This window comes from Typopeltis vanoorti, chromosome 20 (genome assembly GCF_054136105.1).
Source record: "Typopeltis vanoorti isolate ZY-2024b chromosome 20, IOZ_Tvanoo_1.0, whole genome shotgun sequence".
NCBI classification, from domain to species: Eukaryota; Metazoa; Arthropoda; class Arachnida; order Uropygi; family Thelyphonidae; genus Typopeltis; species Typopeltis vanoorti.
In genome coordinates this window covers 81,859,696-81,880,265 of record NC_143568.1, presented here as the reverse complement: position 1 = coordinate 81,880,265, position 20,570 = coordinate 81,859,696, and the positions used below count along the sequence as shown (strand labels likewise).

Sequence of the window (20,570 nt, the reverse complement as noted above, 5' to 3'; positions counted from 1 at the left end):
TTCGCCGTGCATGTACTCGAAATCAAAGTATCATAATGATTGAATTAGAGCGACTTCTTTCTACATAGATCGAAGATTGTAACCAAAAACAGATCCTGCTAAGAACTGACTTTAGTCTTTATCAAATCAAAAGCACTAAGTCTCTTTGCAACCTTGAAAGAAAGTGCTATCAATGATGGAAAATAAGAATTCCACGTTAGTGCTGGGTGGTTTGAGAAATAGCCTACATAATGTTCTAATCACGGGTGAAGCTGCGAGTGCTGATAAGGAGGTGGCCGCAAATTATCCAGAGATTTGAAGAAAATTGTATAAGAAGAGGGCTATTGTGACCAACAAATATTTAATATCGATGAAACTGGCCTTCTTTTTGGAAGCCAATGCCTTCCAAGACTTTTCTGGGCAAATCAGAGAAATCTCAGCCTGGTTATAAAGTCGCAAAGTCTAATGAAATTACTGCTAGCAATATGCGATCCATTTGGAAGCACTTTCTTCCACATTGTACAAATGATTTTAGAGGCTTTTCAAATGAATCTAAGTTAATTACATCTCATTCTGAGAAACTGAGTGATTCCGACCTGCTAAATTTAGATGCACAGCAGGAAGATCCTGAAGAATATGAAGAAAATTTAATCACTGACAAGCCCAAAGAGATTTCACAGAAACAAATTTAAATATTTTCGTGCAACCGAAACTTTTAAGTAGCAATGCTTAGAGACTGGCCCTTGTGAAGAGAGAAGCAGTAAAATTTGCAGAAGAGGCAGTTGTTTGGAAAAAAAAGAAACAGAATGCCAGCCAGAATAATAGATTTATATTTTGAATATGTTTTATTGTCTTTCAGCTTTATAGTTTTCCTTTAACTAGGCCCCGAGACATACCCTAATTCTTTTATAAAAAAATCAAGAGTAAAAAAAGACATTTGAGGAATGAATTATACTTTTTTCCATAGGTTATTATACTCGATTGGTGCGTTTTCGATTAATGCACCTGTTATAAAGAACGCATTAGGCGCGCTAATCATGGGATTGCTATATATATATATAATATTGGGTTTATTATATTTATTACGGTCGTGATTTACCGCAGCGTGTTTTATTTCATGTGCAACTGTCACAATAAAACATGTTACTGGTGAGATTTATTGTTATTATATTTTCGAATTATTGTCATTTATTATTTTGAATAATCATTTACTTCTTTTTATTTTCTTTTTATATAATGTATTTATATAACGTATTAAATAAAATATATTGTTTAGGGTGCTTTTCAACATGGCTACGAAGAAAAAAACTAAGAAAAACAACAGATAAGCTTATGGCTTTAAAACTGAATGGACTGAATCTTTCGCATTCATCTCGAACTCAGTCTTATTTACCTTCCAACCTGTCTTATTTGCCAAGAAAAACTGGCGCACAACAAAAAGTCAAATTTGGAGAGACACTTCACGACAAAACATGCCACATTTGCCAGAAAATATCGTGTTGGTGACATGAGAAAGAGAGCAGTTGAAGAACTTCAGAAAAATGTTGAAAAATCAAATTCTGTATTTAATTATTGGAAAGAGTCTGGCAATGAAGTTAATATTGCAAGCTTCGTAGCGAGTCAGGAGATCGCTAAGAGAGGAAAACCATTCACTGATGGTGAATACATAACACGTTTTGTTAATGCATCTGAAGAACTTTTTCGGGATTTCAAAAACAAAGCAGAGATTTTAAATAAAATTAAAAGCATGCCATTATCTGCCAAAACAGTAGCAGATAGGACAGTCACAATGTCCTCAAATGTGACCAACCAACAAGTCGAAGACATTAAATTAGCTTCAGCTTTATCAATTGCGGTAGATGAGCTTCTACATCTTAATTATCCAGGTGTTTACCAGATTCCTTGCTCTTGTGGATTATCTTATTTTGGACAAACAGGAAGATCTGCCTCTATTTGGCTAGAAGAACATCAGTCTTATATTCAATATCTTGAACCTGAACAGTCTGGACTTGCAGACCATGCCATCATCACTAGACATAGAGTTCATTGGAAAAAGACAAGAGTCCTTCACAAAAGTCGGTTCCTCGTGGAACGGCTTTATAAAGAAACATGTGAAACTTTACTTCACTCTCCTAACTTAAACAGATCTGATGGTTTATGTCTATTCCCTTTATGGGAGATAGTACTTTATAATTCAGCTAATCTCTCTTAACTTTTTATTGTATATATATATTTTATTTATTTATTTTATTTTTTATTTTTTGCTAGGAAATTGACCTTTTTAGTTATCTTATACTAACTACTTAGGTGGTGCTTTTTGGAATTGCCAGTTATTGTTTAATTTGAGCTTAAAATGTACTGAAGATGCCTGTGACACACAGGCAAAAATTATACTATTAAATAATCTTTTGCGTGAGTTTTTCCGTTATTAATTTTGTATTTATATTATATAAGGAGTACATGTGGATCTTAATTAGGAATTGCATTTTTGTTTTATTTTTTATTATAGTAGCTTCATATCATGACAACTGTTGTGCTAAATATTGCTATTACTTCCAAGTTATGCATAGCTTAAAATATACTCTAACATGAGACAATATTCAGATCCCAATCGGGAATCACATCTTTTTTATTAGAGTATGGGACTTGATGTTAAAGCAACTATTGTGCTGAAGGTCACCATTCTTATGAACTGTGCAGTTATTTCACAGGATGTTCCAGCAACTGACTTTTTAATTTTATCCTAGTAACTTGATAAAAATAACAGGTGCAGGGCTTGTAAAATTGAGCACTGCTCTAGCCAGCATGATGTCTTATTATTTTGTACATTATGAGTACAAATCAGATATCATGTTAGTTTGGGCACTCCTTAATTTTATATGCAATTTCAACCAATACAGAATAATACAGGTTGGTCAATTACTTAAGTCCCCAATTATTAGTCTATCCTACTTTGTTCACCATGGGAAGGTCAGAATTGGACATTAGTTTATACACTACATCCTTTATATCTCCACTTTGCTGCATTCTTTGTGCTCAGTTCACTACCTCTTTTATATACTATGTACTATTCATGTCGGATGGAGCATTACCCAGTTTTACGGTTTGGTGCCTTTGCTGTTTTTATCAAGTAATCAAAATTGTCAAATTTTTCATCAGAAAGAAAAAACAGTGGATTACATATAATGGCATATGGAATCCACTATGTAATAAAGGCATATGTAAAACACATATTCTATGAAATAAAGAGAAGTAGATATGCAAAGGTGTGTGTGTGTGTGTGTGTGTGTGTGTGTGTGTGTGTGTGTGTGTGTGTGTGTGTGTGTGTGTGTGTGTGTGTGTGTGTGTGTTGGGGGGTGAATAGAGCAAAATTGCATATGCCATTATCTGGTACTTCATTTGTTTCTACAGCTGCAGATTAAGCAAATCTGCATCAGTTAGGCATGAATAAGAAAATCTTTATGGAATTAAAGCGATGCACAACACACAAAAAGTTGTTCTTGCTTTCATTGAAAATATTAATTGAAAAAACTATTCTCTAGTGTTGATTTTTTATTGTTTTTTCTTAAAACAGAGAATTAAAGATTTATATGGCTGATAAAGAGCAGAAATATTTTGTATGAAACAGATCATTTTGCATGCATTTTTGGTTATTGTTTTCCTTTTTTAATTATGCCTTCTTTATGACTGCATAGTTGAGCTGTGAGTGCTTGGTGATAAGAGTACAGATAATGAGGTAACGAACAGAATTAATCAAAAATGGAAGAATTTTGGATACCAAGTCTGAAGACCACCACCACCCCACTTACTAGAGGCCTGAAGTGGTGCAAAAATGTTCTGTTTGATCTCTACAGTAGGGTCTCTGAAAATTACATAAAAATTAAGTTAATCAAAATCAATCATTCAATAAAGAAATGTAATACAAAAAAATAGCCTACCCTCAGAACTAATGTACTACAGGTCTATAACAATTTGTGGTCACATAAAAAAATAAATAAATTTAAAAAAAAAAAATCAACTAATATCTCTCCTCTGCAAGACTTTTTAGGTAGTTCTAAGGGTTGTTACCCAAGATGTGAGAATAGTATATTATGGTTAGACTGATTCGCAGTTTGTAAAATCAGAAATTATTTTTGCCATCTTTGAAAAATCAAGCCTCTATAGCTCAGTCAATTTCAATGATGTCCTTTGGTTGGAAAGACCTGGATTTGAATCTTCTAGGATGCAAAGAACCTTTATCAGAACTTCTCAATTGAAGGTGAGTGTGGTCAGTCTCATATAGAGGTGGAAAGGTTTTTTATCCCACAAAAATTGCAAACAGAATTGACCATAATATACTATACAGATTGGATTAACTGCCTTGTCAGGACATTAATTAGATTTTCAAAGCAACAGTATTACTTTGCTGTGACAGTCTATTGAGCCTGACATGCACTGAGAAATACAATCAATGAAACAATGTCTTATTTAAAAAAAAAAAAAAAAGGATACTGTGAATGCATCTATTAATGTTCAGGGGAGATGACTTATTTTTGATATAATGTTGTACTGTGTTGAATCTTTTGAATATATAAAGGAATATTTAAAAAAAAGCCTTTTGGCTCTTTATTTTAGTAAATTCCTATTAAAAGTAAAAAAGGAATTTACTAAAATAAAGAGCCAGAAGGCTTCATTTCGGCAATGGAAAATTATATAAATTAAGTGGATATTAAATCCAACATCATTTCAAAGCTGAATACAGAAACTATAAAAGCTTCATGCAGAAACTATAAGAGTTTCATGTGAAAATTGACCAGAGAGCTTTGCGGAAATACACCGCCGCCATACTACGAGTTGCCCTAGCTGAACCTTATAGGAAGTAACAAATGCTCAAAGTGCTTGTATATTTGCCTCCTATTGGTTCATTTGTGAACCAATAGACTAGTGAAACCTTATCAAAATGAACCAATAGGAGGTGAATATATGGGCGCTTTGAGCTTTCGTCACTTCCTTTAAGGTTCGGCTAGGACAACTATGGTGGTGGTGTATTCCTGCAAGCACTCTGGTCAATTTTCGCATGAAACTCTTATAGTTTCTGCACGAAGCTTTTATAGTTTCTGTATTCGGCTTTGAAATGATTGGATTTAATATCCACTTAATTTATACAAAAAGGAATGTTTATAGAAAATTTCATTTTTGCTGATGAAACTTACTCTGTAAACATTACCAATTAATGTGCCATTTATTGACAGTATTTGGATTATCTCTACTTAGAATCCAGCAGCAATAATATGTCAGCATATTAATACACACACACACACACACACACACACACACACACACACTAGGGGGGGGCTCCTCCCCCCTGGCTCCTATGGTGCCCAACCCCCAGAGTTCCGGGCTGGTAAGACAAAAAAACGTGACATAAAAACATTTCAAATTTTGGCTTATCTTTTTATATATATATATATATATAATGGCATCGTTTGCCATATTCATTACTGACAGCACCTAGGTTCATCAGAAAGAAGGCTAAAGTATATATATATATATATATATATATATATATATATATAATGGCATCGTTTGCCATATTCATTACTGACAGCACCTAGGTTCATCAGAAAGAAGGCTGAAAGTTTATTTTCCACTTGGTTAGAGTATAATAACTTTCAGGCGCAAACTTTGTTTGCTCACACTTGGATAAAGGATTAAACTAAATTTATTATACAGAAAGAAGGCTAAAGTATATATATATATATATATATATATATATATATAATGGCATCGTTTGCCATATTCATTACTGACAGCACCTAGGTTCATCAGAAAGAAGGCTAAAGTGAAAAATGTATATTTTGAGACCCCTACATACTGGCCACTCAGTAAGCTTTAATCAGATTTTAACAAGTTCAAGATAATCATTTGTTAGGAAACTTTTCATTTCCTAAGAAAGTTCTCACTTACATTTCTGTAAGTTAGAATGTCAGTATCATCTTTCAAAATCATGATCTTTCATTGTTTTTCTATTTTCATGGCTAATAAATGCCTCTTGGAAACATGTTCCTCAAAAAAAATCCATTGGTGTCTAAAACTTAAGAATGAACACTATTTCTGAAGATTAAAGCTGCAAATCAGCTTGTGTCAATTTGTATAACTGATGATTTTGACTAGAAAGTGGGTATACATTCAGATTTTGAAATTGCATACAAAGGGTCACATGGTAGCACTCAACAGAATAAAAGGCTGTATTAAGCCAGTTCAGTTTGAAGGAAGCTCTTTTTATAAAGGAATAAACTTTCTTTTAGGGTTACACGGTGATCCGTGTAACCCTAAAAGAAATTTTAGGGTTCAACACGTGTGTTTTTGAGTCCCTAAATCTACAAATATGAAGGAATAAACTTGCCAACTTTGGATGGCTTGTAATGGTAATCAGATGACCTGGTTGTCCGAGTAGTTAGCGTATCCACTCTCCAGCCAAAAGGCTGTTGGTTCGAATCTCGCCATGGGCATGAATGTTTGTGATTGTCTCTGAAAATACTAGTGATGGTGGTAGGTAGTAGATGGCATTAGTGCAGATGATGATGGTAGCTGCAGTTAGCTGTAATTGGTGGATAGTGGAGATGGAGAGTTGTAGAGTGGGTGCCTTCCCTCATTAAGTCTTTGGACTCCTTGGAGGTGTCATGTAATAGTAATAATAATGTCTTAAAAGCATCATCCAGAAGACTGTATAAAGAGTACATTAGCCCATTGGTGTCTGGTCCAAGAAAAGGAGTGAGAAGCAGGTTTTTTGCATGGAGAGTTGTGAATGATTGGAATGCATTGCCTGAGAGTGTGGTGTCTGCAGAGAATTTTAATGTGTTTAAGGCAAGGTATGAAAAGCTGTTTGTACGTGAGTCTGACTCCATGGGGAGTCTTAGGATGATGATAATAATAATTTTACCTGGGAAAAATTATTGGAAAGCTTGAAGAAGGCTGCAAAATTACTGATATTGCCAAAGAGTTTCTGTTGTATCCAGGCTCTGGGCAGCATTTCAAACCAATGAAATGCATTCCAGACATTAGCTAAGAGGTTGCTCTCTCTCTCTACTACAGAGCATAAAGACAGATTTTTGGTTATAACAGCAAAATAATCGATGCACCACGGCAGGTCAAGCACAGGTTTGCCGATATCTCGAAATGGTGTGGCAAGATGTCTGCAAGAAGAGTAGGTCCATACACCTGAAGGCCTGTAGTCTGCATCCCTTTATGCGCAGCTATCGTAGAGCATGTTTTCAGTGGTGTTGTATCCATAAAAATTGGACCAGACACCAATGGGCTAATATACTCTTTGCAGATGAGAATAGTTTTAGTCTTTCTTCCAATTCTAGATGACACTTGATCTGGTGTGAAAGTGGTACTGCTTACCATTGTGAGAATATTCTTAAAAAGGGATAGATACGGTGGTACTGGGGTCATGGTGTGGAGAGGTATTATGCTTAATGGACGCACTGAGCTATAAGTGCTGGAAAAAGGAACTATGACTGGTAAACAATATTACAATGAACCTCTTCAATGTCATGTTCGATTGTTCTGTAATGCTGTAGGTGAAAAATTCATTTTTATGGATGACAGACACCACACCACATCATACATGAGCAGTGGAGATACTTCTGGAGACTGAGGATATTAATCGAATTGACCAGCCAGCATGCTCCCCAGATCTCAAATCTCAATCCCATAGAATAAGTTTGGGATGCAATAGGAGAGGCATTATGGATCAAAATTCCCCTCCAGAAAACAAACAAAAAAAAAAAAATTCTTGCTCTGAAGGAGGAGTGAGCCAATTTGCTTCAAGATCTCCTGAAAGATTTGGTGCTAAGCATAGTACGATGTTGTGAGAGCTGCATTGCAGTTCAGTGTGGAAATATTCCATACTGAAATGTGTCTCTGCATAGTTTTCTGTATAACACTGTACATTAATTCCTTAACTACATCCCTAGGAAATTTGTAACTTTTGCCAAAAACATATTGTAATTTAATTTATATGAAATTTATAACACATTTTTTGTGTAGTATAATTTATTAGTATGGGAATAAATTTATGTCCACATTTGGCTGTAGTCATGAAAATTTTTTCATATAGAGGTAAAATGTTGTTTGTCCTTAGCTTTTGGACACCAGTGTATATCCATGATTTCATATTTGCTCATGCTATATACAGAAGCCTAGGCATTTCCATTATATAGCAGTACTGCTTTTGAATTTTATTTTAACAAGCAATCTTTGTTCTGCAATGTTGTATGCCCAGCTATTAACTCTAATAACCACATCATCAGCGATAGAAAAAATATTCTGATAGATTCAAAAAAAAAAAAAAATGTATCCTTTTCCAAATGATTCCCCTGCATTTCAGTATTGAACCCAGGAACTTGACTAGCTGTTTCAATAAATTAATAGCTTTTTACTAAGTCATTAAGGTCTAGCTGATATATCTTGTCTCGCGATTAGAAGAAAGACAGTATTCTTTGATTGGAAAAGACCTAAGTTCGATTCTTGTTGACGAGAAGAATATTTATTTTTCAATTGAATGTGAGTTAGCTGATCTCATATGGAGGTGTCAAGGTTTTTTCTCCCAGAAACTCGGGTTTTTCATCCTGCATACAGACAAATCGGCCTTGAATATACACACAATTTTCAGACAAAAAATACTAATGGTCGTGGTGGGCAATAGATGGTGTAGATGATAGCTTGCTGTATTTGATGGATTAAGTGGTGGAGATGGAGAGTTGTAGAGTAGGTGCCCTCCCTCAGTGAGTCTTTGGACTCCTTGGAGTCATCATGTAATAATAATATGTCAGAATCTTAAACTATAGGCTGCTGTTGTGATGAGTCTGGATAATATTGTCATGCTGAATCAAAATGTGTCCTGGTTAGTGACCAAGACTATCAAACAGTTTCACATTTAACAAAAGAGAAATATCTTTAATTACAATTTCTTACATTTTGAATAATTACTATTTGGTAGTGTATATGTATGTGAATAATTCTTTTTTCCATGTGAAAAATAACAACTCGGGTAAACGTTGCTGGCTTTGGATTGATGAGTGGATAGCATTCCTGCTCTCTGGCCAGTAGGTTGCAGGTTTGAATTTCTCCTTATGCATGAATATCTTCAGGTGGGAGATGAATTTTATCATCTTGTGTGAAGCCTGAGGTATCCTGAAAAAGAGCAATGTGTCTGCATGATGTAAAAAATGAATCAGTCAGTAATAATCTATCTGCAGTACTAATGTATTATAGGTTTAGTCTACACCCTTTCATGGTGGTAATCATGTAAAAAGGCAAAACATGATAGATGCAACTGAAATGTAATGCATATATAAGCATCATATGTGGGCCATCCTGCTTTTTTTTTTTTTTTTTTTGATGCATCTCATTATAATGCTTTTAACTGGAAAGAATGCCTTTTAGTAAGTGTAAGCAGAGTCATTTGCCTTTCATTTCAGAGATAAAGCTTTCTAGATGGAATACAGTAAATCACATTGCTTATGCATGTAGCCACGCATAAGCAAGTTTTTGGCTCATACAAAGCAGTCATCTTTTTGACAAATTAAACTAAAGATGAGTTTACAACTGACACACTAAATTGTGACTGTGTGTTTCTAGGTAGTGTTATACTTAGAAAAATGCTATAGAAGAAAAAAACAGCACAGCTCACAACTCAGCACTATTATTATTATTACGATACCTTCAAGGAGTTCAAGGACTTAGCAAGGGAGGGCACTCTAGTCTAGAACTACTTGTCTCCACCACCATCTACTGATTGTTTTTTGACATTCATAGAATCATATTTGAAGACTTTGCTTGTACTTTGTTTGTATAGGAATTTTACTAATTTCTAATATTGTCTTCACATTTTATCAACATAAAGGATTCTGACGAAAAATAGCATGCTTTGTTCTGCACTTTCCTTAAAAAAAGGTCTGAAAATACAATAGTTCTGCGATTAGGTATCCCACAAACCATTTTGAAAATAGTTGTGGGATATAGTTATTTGGTTCGAGGTTATATGGTGAGTGGTCGGTGTAATTTAGTGCTCGTGTAAAATTGGTGATTTTTGGTGTTTTTTGTGTGTGTTTTTCCTTAGAAAATTGGTTTTATAGTATATTAGAACGATTTTCGTGTTTTTGTGTCTTTATAACATATTTTATTGGGGCTGTCGCCGCTAGAGGGATTCATAGTGTGTAGTGTTCGTGAAAGCTCCAGATAAGATGAGTATTATTTTCAGTTATCGTTGATAAATTTATTTAATATTGCGTAGTTTTGTTTGCCTTGCGTCTCTTAGTGCATCTTTTTGTGTGTTTTTGGTGTGTTATAATTTATAATTTGATAAAATACGTTGCAAGTAAGTATGGCTCCAGTACGAAGGAAAATGGCGGCCAGTAATGATTGTTCACCATCTTTATCAAAGAACGGTAGTATAAAAGAGATGATTCAGTGTACTAGCTGCGAAATGTACGCTTTGCGGAGTGTGGTTAGATGATAATAAAGGAGTGAATGTGTGTAGAAAATGTAGGGAGAATGAGAAATTGAAGAGTATTTCGGATCGTGAGTGTGATATTTTTGTCAAACTTCAGAATGAAGAAAATAGGGATATGACAAGAAACGGCGAGGTTGTACCAGAGAATTGTGAGAGTGTGAATGTGGAAAATGTGAATGATAGTATTAATGGTTTTACTGAGAATAAAAAAGATGAGATAGATCATTGAGTGAGATCGCGTTGTTGAATAGTGCGATAGAAAGAGCAAAACAGCAGCTAGAGTGCATGAACAAAAGTGGACTGAATGAACCAGCCAATAATAAAAAGTATGACAGGAAAAATAGACATATGAGTGTTAACATGAACAAAATGAAGGATAGATTGCTGTATGGAGACTCGTTAGTACGAGGTGTGATAGTAGAGGATTTGACAAAATTGTACCAACCTGGTGCAACCATAAAGGATGTAAATTAGAGAGCAAAAGGAAAGGGTGAAAGAAATGATTGTTATGGCAGGTACGAATGATTTGAAAGGAGACAAAATGGAAATGATAGAAGACCTGAATGAATTGTTTGAGGTAGCAAAAGAAAAGAGTGAGAGAGTTAGAATGCTTAGTCTTTTGCCACGGTATGACAGTGAAATGTTTAAAAGGAGGGCCATAATTACGAATGACTTTATGCGTGGGTTATGTATGACGAGTGGTGTGGAATTTGTGGACGTGTGGAGTGAGTTTGATGGGTGAAAGGATCTATATAAGATGGATGGCTTGCATCTGAATGGTTACGGTGTAAGAAGACTTGAGAAAGTGTTGCTGAATGTGGTGGATGTGCAAATTCAGGGAAACTAGATTTATTAAGGGGGGGGGGGGAGAAGATATACAGTCCTTAGGGAGGCAGTTGAATGTAAGAATGAATATAATATGCCCGAGCAAATAAGGACAACAAATCAGAGTGGGATAGTTAATATAAGGCATCAAGGTAGGGTTGGGGCTAATGGGGGTCTTAAATTCATGTACACTAATGCTAGGAGTATTAGGAACAAGAAGGAAGAGTTTTTGGCCATGGTTGGCACTTCCAGACCACAGGTTATTGGTATTAGTGAAACATGGCTGATTGTCGATGATATAGCTAGTGGGATTGAATGTGATGGGTATAGTGTGTTCAGGAATGACAGGGAGAATAAAATGGGGGGAGGAGTATTGTTGATGATAGCTGATGAGCTGCAGCCAAGGAGAATAGAAGTTGAATTGCAGGATAGAGAAAAGAGCACATTTGAGGCCATTTGGTGTGAGATTGTGGCTAGCAGAACTAAATATACAATTGGGTGCTGCTATAGACCAGGTGATGGAAAAGATGGTGGTGACAGTATGCACAAGCAAATAGAAGAAATGGGTGGAAGGAGGGTGATTATTATGGGAGATTTCAACTATGGTCACATTGATTGGAGTGAGGAGAGGACACATGGGAGGAAGGAATTGGATTTTATGCGTTTATTAAGGGATAGCTATCTGCGACAGCATGTAATGGAAAATACTAGGGGTCAGAGAGTGCTTGACCTAGTAATTACATCTGAGGATTTGGCTGTAACAAATATGACCACATTGCCACCAATCGGTGAGAGTGATCATAGGGTCTTGACTTGGGAGGTGGCTAAAGGTGTAGAATTTTCAATTAAGACAGGGTACATGTGGAATTATTGGGCTGGACAGTATGACAAGCTTAGGAGTTTGATTGGTTCAGTGCCATGGCATGTACAACTGCAAGGACTAAAAGTCTATAGTGCATGGGAGGTAGTTAAGAAGCGTTTGCATGAAGCATTGGCTGACTGTATACCTAGAGTACGAATAATAAATCAACTAGGGGTTAAATGGATGAATAACACCATTAAGCTTGAGTTGCAAAAAAAAAGAAACAACTATGGAGAGAATTTAAGGAGAAAGGTGACCGGCAGGCACACGAACAGTATAAAGCGCAGGCCAGAAGGGTAACGAGTGTGGTAAGAAAAGCAAAAAAGGATTACGAAAGAACATTGGCCATGCAGGCTAAAGAGAATCCTAAACAGTTTTTTAGATATGTAGCAAGTAAAAGGAAAAATGTACATGGCAGAATGATTTTAAAGAATGCCGATGGTAGGGAGGTAACTGAATCAGTTGATATAGTTGAGTTACTGAGTGAGCACTTTGCAAGAATATATTATCCAGGCGGTGACATTGCAGAAAGGAATGTACCAGTAGATTATACGGGAATTGTGGTGAATGAAGTGGAGGTGAGTAGTCTATTGCATAACCTCAATGTCAATACATCTGTGGGATTGGATGGTATACCAGCTCGTGTTGTACAAGAAGCAGCTAAAGAATTGTCAGTACCCTTGACCATTTTGTTTAATTTGAGTCTCGGGTCTGGGTTAGTCCCGAGGGGGTGGAAAGAGGGGAAAATAGTTCCACTGCATAAAGGTGGTTCCAAGACTGCTGTTGTAAATTACCAACCGATTAGCATATCAGGAATCATTGTCAAGGTCTTACAGAAATTAGTCAAGAAAATAATACAGGATTGGATAGATGAAAATGGGATATTGTATGGGGGACAACATGGTTTTGTGAAGGGTAGATCATGCCTCAGTAACTTGCTCACGTTTTATAACACAGTGACGGCTGAACTGGATAGGGGTAATGGGTTTACAGTAATACTACTGGACCTTGCCAAGGCTTTTTATAGGATACCACATGGAACCCTAATCAGTAAACTGGAGCAGATGGGGATGGATATAGGGTTGGTGAGATGGATAGGAGGGTGGTTGAAGGAGAGATACCAGAGAGTGGTTTATTCAGGAGTGGAGTCTAAAAGACGGCTTGTGACTAGTGGAGTGCCGCAGGGCTCTGTTCTTGGACCACTGCTTTTCAATTTGTTCATCAATGATATAGGAAAGGATTTGAGAGGACGTGTTCACTTGTTTGCTGATGATGCAAAGTTGGGTAGAGCAATTATGAGTGCACAGGATGTCAAAATTTTACAGGATGATTTGGATAGTTTAGAGGACTGGGCTAGGAAAAATGGATGTCAATTTAATGTGCCAAAGTGTAAGGTTATGCACTTTGGGGTGAAAAGAATAGCAGCAGTATATCGCATTGGTGGAACCGTACTCCAGGAGAGTGATGAGGCCAGGGATTTGGGAGTGTTGGTGGATTGGGAATTGAAGTTTAGGGGGCACATTGCAAAAGTGACTAAAACAGCTCACCAAATCACTTGGCTTCTGAAAAATACTTTAACATGCAGAGACAAACGAGTTGTTCCTCTGTATCGAGCCTTGATAAGACCCCATCTGGGCTACTGTGCCCAGTTATGGGCACCAGGGTTTCTTTGTGATGGGGAGGAAGTGGAGAGGATCCAGAGACGAGGGACCAAGATGATGTTGGATAGCAGGTCTGTGGAATGAACCTTATGAGAATAGGTTGAAGATTTGTGGGTTGCAGGAATTGGTCGATAGGCGAAGGAGGGGTGATATGATTGAGACATTCAAATTACTGAAGGGTTTCTATAAGATTGATCCAGAAGATATTTTGAAAATATGACTGGTGGTGGGAGGACTAGGGGCCATGAATGGAAGCTGGGCAAGAGCTAGGTTTTTTACTTGGAGAGTAGTGAATGAGTGGAATAAGCTTCCAGAGTCTGTTGTGGGTGCTATGACCGTGAATGAGTTCAAGGCAAGGTATGATAGATACTGTGTGAATGTCGAATAGTTGTTCTTGATATGATGTTAAGGCTTCCCTCAATGAGTCTGTCGACTCCTTGGAGTTTCCCAGAACAATAATAATAATAATAATAGTTGATTATATCATCACAGTTTCAAAAATAAATAAATAATGCAGGATTACTTGCTGTTTTAAAAATAAAACTTCTATGATAACTGCATTACATGCAGTTATCATAGAGTATATAATAAGTGTATATAATACAGAAAATTTTAATTTCTGTTATTAATTGCAGTTATTTTACATTAATTTTTATATGATACATTGTCATTACTATGCTGTTAACATTACTGTGTATGGATGATATTTCATGATTCTCTCTCTCAGGAATCATGTTCAGATAATTGCATTAATAATTTGTTACTTCTTCTAGTAAAGCAGTTAGGCACTTTTTTTTTAATTGCAATTTTGATGAGTTTTCTGACTCCATGGAGATACCAAAATAATAATTTTGAAAATTTGATAATGAAAAGCCCCAACCAAAGGCTTAATACTTTTGTTCTAAAGCAGGGATTCTCAACCTATGGTACGCGTACCACTAGTGGTACGTGAGCCACTGCCTTACTGGTACATCTAATATCTTGAATTAAATATAGTGGCATGCCACTGGAAAAGGTTCAGAACCCTTGTTCTAAAGGATATTCACTATAGGAAACCTATTCACTATAACACATGATTTCTTTGGACCTGACAAATTTTCTATAGTGAAAGTATATACATATCATAATGTTGATACATTATTGATACTTAATGTTTTAAATGTGTAAATTATATTATTTTTATTTTATTATGATATTTTTTCATTTCTTATCCTTTATTTAGTGAACGTACCATGGATCTGGTGTTAATGTTGGATAATAAATGTTCACCTGGTTTATTATGGCAAGGTATATCTGGTAGGCAGTTAGGCAAATTAGAACCTCATACATATATTGATTTCACTCTAGAAGCTGTTCCTGTTAGAATTGGATTACAGGTAAGTTAATAAGTTTATTAGTGACAAATGTTGAGGATTTTCTTCTCATATCTTTTGATTGAGAGATAATCTGTGAGAAACCCATTAAAAATATAACAGAAACACATATTCACAGTAAAAAAATAATTAATTAACAATTTATAATGTAATTACAAATATTTCAGTTTGTGTCTCGTCATCGTAAGAGAATAAATCATTGAAATTTAAGTACAACATTTTACATGCTATGAACAGTTATTATATTTTTATGCATAAGTGTGAGAATGCTAGGTTATAAACTAATATTTAATTAGATATGCTACAGTGAACTCGATATTATCCAAATCTCAATTTGAGTACCTTATGTAGCTAAATTACAAATTTTAGGGCTAACTAGTTCCAAGTTTTGCAACTAGATGAGTGATGTTCCTGATATTATTATTACATGGGCAATCCCATGGAGTCCTTAGACTCATCAAAGGAGGTCCTAAACATTATACCAAGCACTATTCAACATTTGCAGAATTTCTGTCATACTTTGCTTTGAATTCATTCTCAGTCAGGACACTCACAACAGATGCTGGCAACCTATTCCACTTATTCGTCACTCTCCAAGTAAAAAATCTACTCATCACATCCCTGCTAACTACCCTCTTGCTCAATTTCTAATGGTGGCCCATAGTTCTCCCATTATCAGACATGTCTAGGAAAATTTCCTCTGTATTAATCTTGTAAAATCTCTTCAGTAATTTGTAAGTCTCAATCATATCACTTCTTTTTCTGCCTGTCAATCAATTTCTGTAAGCCAGAAAGCTTCAACCTATCTTCATAAAGTGCATTCCATAGACCTGCCACCATCTTGGTCACTCACATCTGGAACCTCTCCACTTTCTCCTTGTCCCCCAAGAAACCCAGGTGACCAGATCTGCACACAGTAGTCAGGATGGGGTCTCACCAAAGCTCTATAAAGATGTTTAATAACCTGCTTGTATCTGCTCATCTTCAGTAACCAAGTAACCTGATGAGCTGTTTTAGCCACTTTTGAAATATGCCCTCTAAACTTCAACTCCCTATCCACTTACACATCCAAATTGCTGACTTCATCAATTTCCCAGAGTACATTTCTATCAATGTGGTATACAGCTAGTAATCTTTTCACCCCTAAATTCATAACCTTACACTTTTCTGCATTAAACTGATATCTGTTCTCCTTTGTCCATACTGCCAGTCAATTTAAATCAGCCTGCAATTAACATAATGTTTATTGGCTATTGTAGTATTCAGTTGTGCATCATTGGCTAACATCTACAAATTAAATAGTAGTGGTCCCCCCCCCAAAAAGCTCTGCAATACACCACTAATCACAGGTCTTTTACTGGACTCTACTCCTGAATAAAATATTTTCTGGTATATCTCCATCAATCACCCTCTTATCCACTTCACCAGCTTTATATCTCCCTCAGCTGTTATTGTATTATAAAAACATGAGCAGGTTACTGAGGTATGACTTATTCCTTCACAAAATCATTTTGACTGCATATTAACCAACTTCTCCAATACCCTGACCATGACTCCTGAGATGCAGTTCAGTCAGTCTTGGGAGCTTTCTTTATGCAATGGAACTATTCCCCCCCCCCCCCTCCCCTCCCCTTGGGACCAACCCAGAATGAGACTTAACTTAAACAATGTGGTCAAAGGCACTGCCAATTCCCTAGCACCTTCTCATAAAACTCGAGCTGATATACAATCTAATCCCAGCTGTATTCACATCAAGGTTCTGTAATATCCTATGCCCATCCAATTCATTTATCTATATTTCTATATGAGCCCTTACCTCTATTGTCACTACAAAATCTCCACCCAGATAATATACATTTGCAAAGTAATCACTTAGTAATTCAACTATTTTATCTGATTCAGTTTTTTTTATTTATTCATGTGGGGTTTATTCGTTTATTTATTCGTGTTGATTATACTACAAATTATAGATGCCAAAAAATTATATTCTTGGTTTCATCCTTTATCCACGTGTAAGAAAACAAATTTTGCATGTGAAGTTGCTTCACGACTGGACTGCTTGTATATAGAGGCTAATGACTTCACATCAACTGCCTTAGTATTCCATAATGCAATGTGCATTTCCTTGCAGACATGTATAATGTTGGACATGTACATGCATTATGGGAAGGGCCACTACCCAGACTGGTTTTGACATTTATTGAGGTCTCATCAGTGGGAGCCAGACCCGGAAGTGATACCAAGGTTGAAGTAATGCAAAAGTCATATAATTATATAGATGCAAAGAATATAATTTCTTCAATTTATAATATAACCAAGTGAAAAAACTTTCAACATCTATCTCTAATCCAAAGTATTTCAGTAATAAGTTGACACCTTTTGACTACTTGTATGTAGAAATATGCCTTCTGCATTACTTCAGTCTTGGTATTACTTTTGGGCCTGGGATTTATTGAGGTCTCATCCCACTGATGAGGCCTCAATAAATGTCAAATGACCTGTATAAAGAGAGAAGCTGGTTCATTACAAACCAATGCAATGGTTTAGAATGTAGCAACATCATTAGAAACATTAACATAGAGATAGAACCGGAAAGACACAAACAAGTAGAAGAAAGAAATTTTAAAATAAGAATATAGCAGCAGATAGCCCATCAGCTTCATTCTTCAATAGACAATTCACTAAATTCTGCAAAGAAAGGACTATCACTCAAATCTGCATTGAAGGGGAAGACATGTCCACCACTCAAGACATCCTTAACTCCTTTCAAAAACATTACAAAAATCTGTTTGAAGACAGTATTACTGTTAGAAATTATAACTCTTGGAGCATTAATAGCTTTCCTGTTCATATACAAGATGGGCTTGACAGACCCATTACAGCATCTGAAGTTACCACAGCCTATAAAGAATGCCATACAAGAAAATCCCCAACACCTGATTGTCTAGGGATAGAACATTTGGATAAATGTGCCAGTTTGTAGGTTGAACTGTCTACTATAGGATGAAGGGGTGAGAGGGATATTAAGTTTGCATGCTTTAGGGTTCCCCAGTCTAGGAGACTATCGTTTCAAGACCTGATGGTCTGACTTCTCTCAGTTAACTTTATGGTTATCCGACTAATAGAGGGTACCATGTAAGGATGTTTGTTCTGTTGTCAGTTACAATTTAAATTGTTTTCTTCAATTATGTAGTTTAGTGCTGTGTACTTATCACAGTTATAATTGTTCTGATGATGTTGGTTAGAAAACTAGCAGAATATTAGCGAGTTTAATAAATATATGTTGTTTATATCATAAAACATTATTATGAAGAGACACTATTGGAGTCTTGAAAAATAATGGACTATTCTGGAGGAAAATTGATGATAGGAAGTAATGGCCTTAATCATGCAGTACTACATTAGTATCCTGTACACCCTTTGAGGGTATATATTAGCAATTTTATGATAAAAGGTTATATTTATTATTTTTATATGAATCTAGATGGTGTCTGGAATAAGAATAAAGGATACATTCCTGAAAAGAATATATGATTATGATGATGTTGCCCAAGTGTGTGTCTGTGCAGTACAACAGAATCATGAGAAAAATACTAAAGTAAGTATTTTATTTTGTTGGCTCTCCTTTGCTTAACATGTCTGTACATATACCTTTAATTTGAGGGGTAGTGGATATTAATTATTAAGTTCATTCAAAGAACACAAACACCATTATAACAGTATGCTCAAAACTTTAAATAGTTGAATTTTTGAACAAAAGCTGTAATTTTTAGGTTTTTCTTTGTAAGTATTACATTATGCAGGCAAATGTAGTAGTAAGAAATTTGTCTCAAAAAAACAAGTATTGGCGTATTATCAGGATTTGAAATGTTGATAATTTTTTTAAAATTAATAACATTGTTGACTAAGCTATAACAACTCACATGAACTTTAAGAAATGGTTCAAGTTTTTTTTTTTTTTTTTTTGGTATTTGTACATCATTAGCATGTAAATCAGAAACACAACATAACCATTAATTCAACAGGATATGGTGTGACATTAACTGTATCCATGCCTAATAAAGGATAATAATGTTTTCTTTATCTTTCAGTAATCCTTCATGCTACTTTTTATGAAGTAATATGAACAATTACTATTATTCTACTGTTTATTGAACTTCAGTGCCTCTTTATCATACCACATTTTTTCTAAAATGTGTCTTTTGTAAAGGTATGTTTACTAGAAGAACAAGTCTTTTTTTTTTTCTTATTCATTTAAATATTTTATGTGCTGCAGGGGATGTGTAGCTCTTGGCTTTGAGAAAGTATGTACTTCAAGGAGAATCATTTACAAAGATTTCAAAAAGCACAGTCAACTCTCAACTATGACAAACATTGTTTTAACTGCTGGAATGTACTGATGAGGAACCCAATGTAATATAGCGACTACTACAAGGTCCCTATGAGTTTGACTGTATTTCTCTATCTGTAGTGAAGTGAATATGGTGCTGGTGTTTGTAATGTATGTGAAGAGAGCTAATTGTTCATGGGCTTGATCATGAAATAGCAAAAAAAAAACTGGCTTATGGTAGCCAGTTATCAACTTGTCACTGCTGCTGAAATATTCATTTTCTCTTCAATAATATCTAATTCCTGTTTTTTTTTCTTTCTTTCAAGAATTGGATTATTTTGTATTTGCCATCTACAAGATATTTTATCCTGAGCCGTATATTGGCTACTGGAAATAAATAAATAAAATAAGCAACTTTTGTTAACTGCCTTTTGATGTTAGTATGATCTGGGTGCTCCCTTCCCCCGTGGGTCTAGAAATTTTTATCTAGTAATATAAACATGCAAGTCCCAAAATCATGTTAGCACCTCCTGTGCTGCAATGTTTATATTTATTTTATAAAAACTGTTACATTATCACATTTATTTGCTTGTAAAAAGCATTTAGTTAAATTTTACTATAGTTACTATGTATGCCAATCATCTCTTTCCCTCATTTGAAATATCTGCTTTGGCAACGAATTATCACACATTCCTGAATAATATTCAGTACCAAAAATATGATACAAGATAACTCGTAGTATAGTCTCCTAATATTAGTGTGAGTTATCTTGTACTTGGCAGTCAATTGTGTTAACCTCCCTTCCGGCCATGTGGATGAAATAGTGAGACCAAATTGCACTTTTTATCCATATTATTCAATAGGTGTTACAGAATCGTATCCAGATTTAGCTGGACATCTATAGATGATGTTATGGCCGGTTGGGGTGTTAATATCCTATATTCCATCGGTTACCAACCGGTGGTACACGTACCCCTGGGAGCATACGAAAAAGAATCAGTAATGGTGGAAAAACAAGTAAAGTAAACAAAATGCAAAA

At 35.4% G+C, this 20,570-nt stretch overlaps 1 protein-coding gene across 4 annotated transcripts in view; it reads left to right on the top strand.

Annotated features, from left to right (window-relative positions):
- LOC150095599 (trafficking protein particle complex subunit 13) overlaps positions 1-20,570 on the top strand; it is a 200,329-nt gene that overhangs the window by 127,165 nt on the left and 52,594 nt on the right. For all 4 annotated transcript variants that reach the window (XR_016550085.1, XR_016550084.1, XR_016550086.1 and 1 more), the window contains exons 10-11: positions 15,051-15,204; positions 18,686-18,799. Coding sequence is in view for 1 of the 4 variants with exons in the window: in XM_090410598.1 (XP_090266724.1) it covers positions 15,051-15,204; positions 18,686-18,799 (268 nt within the window). In the remaining 3 variants the exon portion in view is untranslated. The remainder of the gene's footprint in view (positions 1-15,050; positions 15,205-18,685; positions 18,800-20,570) is intronic.